At 49.2% G+C, this 7,500-nt stretch overlaps 3 protein-coding genes across 3 annotated transcripts in view; 2 read left to right on the plus strand and 1 right to left on the minus strand.

Moving 5' to 3' along the window:
* The window catches only part of LOC125949448 (uncharacterized), a 500-nt gene extending 266 nt beyond the window's left edge, over positions 1–234 (minus strand). The window contains exon 1 of the mRNA XM_049676456.1: positions 1–234. This exon is cut by the window's left edge and continues 266 nt beyond it. Within this exon, the coding sequence (XP_049532413.1) occupies positions 1–180 (180 nt within the window). The 5' untranslated portion in view covers positions 181–234.
* A 365-nt stretch (positions 235–599) lies between these two features.
* On the plus strand, positions 600–2,370 carry LOC125949387 (translocon-associated protein subunit alpha). Its single transcript, XM_049676369.1, has 3 exons — positions 600–824; positions 959–1,675; positions 1,760–2,370. The coding sequence occupies exons 1-3, from the start codon at positions 761–763 to the stop codon at positions 1,834–1,836; spliced, it is 858 nt and encodes a 285-aa protein (XP_049532326.1). The 5' UTR covers positions 600–760; the 3' UTR covers positions 1,837–2,370.
* A 1,627-nt stretch (positions 2,371–3,997) lies between these two features.
* LOC125949299 (liver carboxylesterase-like) overlaps positions 3,998–7,500 on the plus strand; it is a 3,624-nt gene continuing 121 nt past the window's right edge. The window contains exons 1-5 of the mRNA XM_049676216.1: positions 3,998–4,203; positions 4,281–5,163; positions 5,246–5,390; positions 5,460–5,778; positions 5,857–7,500. The exon at positions 5,857–7,500 is cut by the window's right edge and continues 121 nt beyond it. Coding sequence (XP_049532173.1) covers positions 5,084–5,163; positions 5,246–5,390; positions 5,460–5,778; positions 5,857–7,163 — 1,851 coding nt within the window. The 5' untranslated portion in view covers positions 3,998–4,203; positions 4,281–5,083 and the 3' untranslated portion in view covers positions 7,164–7,500. The remainder of the gene's footprint in view (positions 4,204–4,280; positions 5,164–5,245; positions 5,391–5,459; positions 5,779–5,856) is intronic.

The raw sequence follows: 7,500 nt of genomic DNA on the forward strand, positions 1-7,500 counted from the left end.
GGCCCAGTCGTTGCGGCCGGTGTAGATCATGTAGCAGACTCCGCCAAAGGCATTCCACGCGAGGACGGCATAAACCACACTCAAGCGCCGCTTCCAGAGTGCAGCCCGATCAAGCGGTAGCGGGTTCGTGCGACGGCGAATCCATTTCCGTAGCCAGCGGGGCTGCTGGAAGAGCGACATCTTATTAATTTTCCGTTGAAGCCGGACACCGATTCAGCGAGAGCAGGTTCAAGTGTAGCGAAATCAAAACAAAACACTTGCGTAAGTTCCCACGAAGCCAACGGACGAGAACGCCCGATCACACTTATGGCACTCTAACGGTGTTTAAATTACACAGCATATATACGGTGCTTGCTGTTGCAGTGCTAAAGCGCTACGACGGCCGCAATGCTTGGAGGAAAAATTCTGCGATTTTCGGCCGTCCTCAACACAGATAGCTTTGACTTGTGAGAAGATTGGAGAATCGTTGTGATTTTTAAGAGGCAGTTTACTTGGCTGTAAAAAAGTTTGCAATTCTCATCCAACATTGTATGAAGCGTGGGTACCTGGGCTAACACGGGGGGCCGCTGCGTGGCGTCCATCTGTCATCGCGCATCTCCACGTCCCCGACGTCAGCACGTTCTTCTCGTGCGGTGATCCAGCGGAGCGATTTCGTGTTCGTAATCGTGGTTCAATCTCTTTTGCGGCCAGTCCACAAGTACCGTTGGAAGTAAATATTATTGCAGCGTTTTAGCTTCACCTGTGCGACTTTACGGGAATAATGAAGAAGTTCTACGTGTTCCTGCTGCTGGTTCTGCCAGCCGTCCTGCTGACGGTCAATACCGGTACGTACCGCTTTCCGCCTCGTGTTCCTTTTCTCCTCACAATCTTTGCTGGTTGACTTTCAACGTGGCAAGCCTTTTCCTACGTGCACAAAAGACCTTTCGCTGGCTAACACTCCCAAATCCTGCACCAACAGGCGCTAGTCCGTTTGCCTTTGCGACGGAAGACGAGACGGACGAAGAGCTGGTCGATGTGGAAACGGAAGATGCGGCTGTTGTGTCTGAAGACGCGGAATCGGAAGATGAGCCTGAAACAACGAAATCCCCCGATGCGGACACGTTCCTGCTGTTCACGAGACCACTGCATTCGTCCGGTTCTCAGCTGGAATTGCCCGCCGGCTATCCAGTAGAGTTCCTGGTCGGATTCGCCAACAAGAACCAGTTCGAGGACTTTATCGTGGAAACGGTCGAAGCGTCGTTCCGGTACTCGATGGACTTCAACTACTACATCCAGAACTTCTCGGCCGTCGCTTTCAACCGCGAGGTGAAACCTGGCCACGAGGCAACCGTCTCGTACTCGTTCCTGCCTTCGGAATCGTTCGCTGGACGCCCGTTCGGATTGAACATTGCGCTTAACTACCGCGACAGCCGTGGCAACCAGTTCAGTGAAGCGGTGTTCAACGAAACCGTCCAGATCACCGAAATCGACGAGGGACTCGACGGCGAAACGTTCTTCCTTTACGTGTTCCTTGCTGCCATCGTCATCCTGCTGCTGGTACTCGGTCAGCAGTTCCTGGGCTCGTACGGCAAGCGGAAACGCACCACCACCACCCGCAAGGTTGTCGAGACGGGCACCACCAACTCGAAGGACGTGGATTACGAGTGGATTCCGGCTGAAACTCTCAAGCAGATTCGTAAGTGTCACAGTTTACTGCGATCGTGCGATGATGCAGAGCAATCAGACTGAGCAAAACTATCTCCTTTTCTTTATTCCTCAGAAAACTCACCCAAGGGTGGCAAGAGCTCGCCAAAGCAGAGCCCACGACAGCGAAAGGCAGCCAAGCAAGCGTCTTAAGGTCGGCTGGAGACTCTTGTGCTGTTTACACCATCACCGCCTCACCTCATCTCCGTCTCTTCAATTTCTATCATTTATCACCATTCCTTTCCCTTCTTACACCCTTACATCCTATTCTCTCCTACTTTCTGGTGGGCTGCTTCCTTAGCTCATACTACCCGTTAGACACTTATGAGACTGCGAACATAGAGAAAAAGCGAAAGGGAGATTAGTAAGACAGCGAGGACAGCGTTCTCTGAGTGAGGAGCGTGTTTCTGAGATAATGGCACAAAGCAGTAGCAGCAGCAGCTTATTAGGAAGAGCATCAGTCGTCGTAATCTGTTCATCATCCTGTGGGTGCTTTCGATTTGACAAAAGATATCTTTTTGCCAACCTTCATTGAACTGGTCATTGGAGTAGCATTTTCCCGCCCTAGGCCCGGGGTGGGAGACATGGTGAAGAGAATTACTCATCTTCGTTAAGGTTCAGGACGAATGGCTTTTGCATCCAGTTGTCCAGTAATAGAGAACTGTTTTGTTTTGTGTACTAATTAAAGAGAAAACGTAATAAAAAAACCGAAAATAATATTTCCAACGAATATTTCTGTTTTCGCCAGCAAAATTACAAGAAATGTGTGGCTCACGAGAACTTTCAAGGGACTCATGTTCCGCGCTATGTGAGGCGAGTTTTAAAAATCTGTATCTTTGCCATTTCTACTTCGATTGTTGGGAAAATTGAGGAGGATACTCAGGAAAGGGTCAGCTTTCCGGGAAAATGATTTTCCGCACCTTTTTGCCCAAAATCCCTCCGTCCGTTGTAATCTGCTCGAGTTTAGCAAAAGAGCTCGACACTACGCTAGCGTACTCTAGGCGGTGAACGTATTCTAGGTTTGAAGGCACTTTCGGAGACGGTACAGCTTTCGGAAGCGATGCAAGTAGCCCAGCAGCGACTTGAAAGTCCAGCGTCGTCCACCCTCCAGGGTCGGTTAGGGTCAGGGTCCAGTTCGGCCAAGGTCAGTTTGTCCGTACTCGAGGCATTAAGCTACAACTTCTACCTTAGAACTCCGTCCAGACGAGCAACAAAGTTATCGCGATAACTTTTGCTCAATTTGAGCAAAAGTTATCGCGATAACTTTCTCGCCCTACTGTTTACATACGATTTGACAGCTCCTAAGGGGGTTTTCACTCGTTCTCGCTTGCTCGCTGTCTACACGTGCATTCCAGTTATCGCGATAACTTCTCGACGGATTTGTATGGGATGACGTTTAAAACTCCGTCCAGACCAAGGTACTTTAAAAAGACAGGTAGCATCTTAACCGCTTTGACAGGTCACCATTTTCAATTTGTTTGACATTCATAGCAGGGCGCTTTTATCAACAAAACCACGTGAGTTTCAAGAAGAAGAAGAAGAAGATGTGGGCAAGTTTGGTGGTTTTATCAGGGAAAGTACCTGATTTCACTCTTTTTCGAATGTTTAAATGATTCATCTCTCTATTTAAGATCATTCGAGCGACCGAGTTGTGTTTTACAGCGAGTGAGCACGGTCCAGGAACGCTAGCTAGCTCTTGTTCTAGGCTGGGTGGCAAGACCTACGGACCGATAACACTAGGAAGAATTTTGAGAATATTTGCATAAACTTTAACTTTCGTGCCACTTTTCGTGAATTTTAACTGTCGTAATACCACAGAAAAGCGAAAACAGCTCCGAAAAGAGCGTTCTCGAAGTAAACATCCCACCATCCCGTGAATGTCAAACTCTGAAGTTTTTTCTAAAATAAAATCGGGGATTTGTTCTGGATAAAGCTACCTGTCTTTTTAAAGTACCTTGGTCCAGACGAGCAACAAAGTTATCGCGATAACTTTTGCTCAATTTGAGCAAAAGTTATCGCGATAACTTTCTCGCCCTACTGTTTACATACGATTTGACAGCTCCTAAGGGGGTTTTCACTCGTTCTTGCTTGCTCGCTGTCTACACGTGCATTCCAGTTATCGCGATAACTTCTCGACGGATTTGTATGGGATGACGTTTGTTTGCGAAGTTCTCGTCGAGAAATTCTCCAACATTCGTCATCGTCTGGACGGAGTTTAATTTAGAAGTTCTCGTCGAGAAATTCTCCAACATTCGTCATCGTCTGGACGGAGTTTAGGTGTTCGCATTATTCGCTACAAACTTGCAACTTGCATCTGACGGGCGAATTACTTCCTTAACAACGTGGTCGACACGGCGAAGCGTGGTGAAGCAGTCGACGGTCGGTTGGTCTCTTTTCTGCTGTCCGATCCGACCTGCGATGGTGGTCAGTGGGATATGCTCGTTAATCTGATCAACAAGCACGGGTCAATGCCGAAGAAGTGCTTCCCGGAGTCGTATGAACTCGGTCATTAAGAGCAAGGTACTGATTGATTGAACGGCTAGTTTGCGTTCGGTATCCCATGAATGTCACTGAACTTTTCATGCATTTTTTAATAGCTTCGCGAATACGCCAAGGATCTGTGTCAGCTGGTGGCAGACGGTGCGACTGATGAGGAGATCACGGAGAAGATCCGGAAGCAGATGAACGAGATCTACAATGTTGTTGGCATTTGTCTCGGTATACCGCCGGAAAAGTTCACGTGGGAGTGCTACGACAAGTCGAAGAAGTATCTAACGATCGGACCGATCCGATCGATCGATGTTTACGTCAATCGACGACGATCCTCGCAGCTCGAACCTATACGGACGGTCGTTCACCGTCGAGACAAGCGATACACTGGCCAGTAGGAAGGCGAAGGTGATAGCGATCGTCCAGCGATGGATCCAACACATTTTCCTGTCCCGAAAGATCCACTCCTGCTCCTGGCTTGCACAGATTGGCAAACAAACCCGCTGCTGGCTGCTGTCACCAGCAAAAAAGCGATCGCCTGGGTGATTTCCTTAGGCGATAATGAACTCGAAAATGAAAAAAAGAAATTTGACGCCTGAGCCGTGATGGTAGAACGAAGTTTGCGGACTAATATATTTAACTAATATATTTTATCAACTAATATATTTTAAATCATCACGAAATACCCCAGAACAAAGTACTGAGAAAACATTCACAATGCTCAACACGCAGCACCCCCTGCCGAGTGATATCAAATCTTATCGGAAGGGACTCAACGCATTTTCAGACCAACAGCAGCTTTCGGCAATCTCCTGGCGAATTAATCGAGGCCACTGGCGCTAGATTGATTACGTACGCAGGCACAGGATGATTGGAAGGAACTGGTCGTTCGCCAGAAACAAACATTGCAATGGAACTCGGCAACAGGTGGGCAACCCACACCAAAAACTGCCCAACCTGTGCGACTTGTTGTTATCAGCCACCGATAAGGTACGAGCCCTTTTCTAATCTAAAGCTAAAGAAGTTTACGCTAATAAAGCTTATCATCCCCAATCCTTGGCGCGACGCACAGTGAATGCGAGGGCGCTACCGGTATAAAACCGGTGACCATGTTCCGGCCGCCAGCTTACTCGGGTGCCAAGTGCGGTGTCAAAAGGATGCTTAAGCTTGTGGTAATTCTTTCGCTCGCGGCCATCGCGGCCCAGGGACAGGATGCGGTAAGTACAGTACAGAGCCGTCTTGTAAACTCGTGAGCCACTCTTTTCACCCGTCTCTCCTTCTGATAGTCCCGGCCTATTATCAACACCACTGGTGGTCAAATCCAAGGTGTCACGTCAAGCTGCGGGTTGTTCTGCAGCTACTTCGCCTTCAACGGTATCCCGTACGCCCAGCCACCGGTAGGCGACCTTCGGTTCCGCAATCCACGGCCGCATCAGGGATGGCAAGGCATTAAGGATGGCAGTGAGCACCGGGAGACCTGTCCTTCGGGAGGATTCCTCGGTGGTGTCTCCGGTAGCGAGGACTGCCTGTATCTAAACGTCTATACCCAAAATGTTATCGGATCGAGGCCAGTGATGGTATGGATTCATGGCGGGTCGTTTACAGGTAAAAATGATTATTTGAAATTAATTATGATAAATTAAATTAAAACTATTATCTTCACCATGTTCCGGATGTTTACAGGAGGTTCTGGAAATTCCTGGATCTACGGTCCCGACAATCTAATGCCGGAGGATGTGGTGGTCGTTACGATCAACTACCGTCTCGGTATTCTCGGGTTCTTTAGCACGGACGATACGCACGCCGCCGGTAACTGGGGCATGAAGGATTGTGTGATGGCGCTACAGTGGGTACGCAATAACATCGCGAACTTCGGAGGCGATCCAAATAATGTGACGATTTTTGGAGAAAGTGCGGGCGGAGTAGCCGTTCACTATTTAGTGCTCTCGAACAAGGCGTCCGGTCTGTTCCACAAGGCGATCGCTCAATCTGGAACCGCGCTCGTACCGTGGGGTTTCCAGTATCGGCCCCGCGAACTCGCCTACCAGCTAGCGGATAAGCTCGGTTACTCGCACGACAGTGCGCAGCTGGTGCAGAGTCTGCGTAACACACCGATCGAGCGGCTGCTGGAGGTGCAGGGAGGCTGGCTGGACATTGACATCCCCCGTGGTTTTAAGCCGTTCGAGTTTGTGCCGAACGCGGAACCTGTGAACTCACCTGAGGAGACTTTTCTCACTCAGCTCCCAATAGATATACTCAACGCCGGAACGTTCAATCATGTTCCCTTCATAGCCGGGTATATGAGCATGGAGTCGATGTTCATGGTGTACGAGCATACGATCGACAATACTGTGTGGGACGAGTTCACTAGACATCCTGAATATTTTGTTCCCCACTTCTGGAATATTCCAACCGGTACAGCCGCTTCGTCCGCTGTCAGTCAAACCATACGCCAGACCTACTGGCAGGATCGTCCGCTCGGACCAGATATTATGCAGCAGTGGATGACCTTCCACACCGATCAGCAGTTCATCTATGCGATCGACAAAACGGTGCGCTTACACGCACAGCGCTCGCAGGCTCCGACCTACTACTACCAGTTCAGCTTCGACGGTGATCTTAACCTTGTCAAGCGGTTGCTGCTGTTGGGCAGCTGGCCGGGTGCGATGCATGCCGATGACATTCCCTACCTGTGGTCCGTGACCGATCTCACCATTTCACCGATCCTGCCGACGAATCATGCCCGCACGGTCAGCAACCGGTTCGTGCGTCTCTTCACTAACTTTGCCCGCTTCGGTAACCCCACACCGAACGCGGTCGATACACTGCTGCAGAGCCGACAGTGGCAACCGGTCGGTGCGACGGTACACTACATGGAAATCGGACACGATCTCGTCACCGGCATTAACCCCAATGGACAGCGCACCTCAGTGTGGCACGATCTCGAGGCTCGGTACGCCAATGATCCTTTCCGTTTCCCACGTCCCTAACTTATCCACGATAAGTACGATAAATAGACTGCAAGAATAGACTCAATTCTACAACTTTCTCGAAACAATTTCATTTCAACGAAACAAATCAAGTCGGAGAAAGAATTGAAAGTTATCTTGCCAAATGACGCATTTCAAAATGGGCCCAAATGCGAGAGTGGCGCGACGCATAAGCTCGCCTGAGCCTTAATCTCTTAATCCATCACACTAATAGAGCTATCGTAAAAGATTATTAAACGACGTACGTCATTACAATAATCTCAACTTATGCGCATGCAGCTATCGATAACCGAGTGATAAGAAACAATCCGTAAATACCACACGCAACGATTGCTAC

The sequence above is a fragment of the Anopheles darlingi genome, chromosome 2 (assembly GCF_943734745.1).
Source record: "Anopheles darlingi chromosome 2, idAnoDarlMG_H_01, whole genome shotgun sequence".
Taxonomy (NCBI): domain Eukaryota; kingdom Metazoa; phylum Arthropoda; class Insecta; order Diptera; family Culicidae; genus Anopheles; species Anopheles darlingi.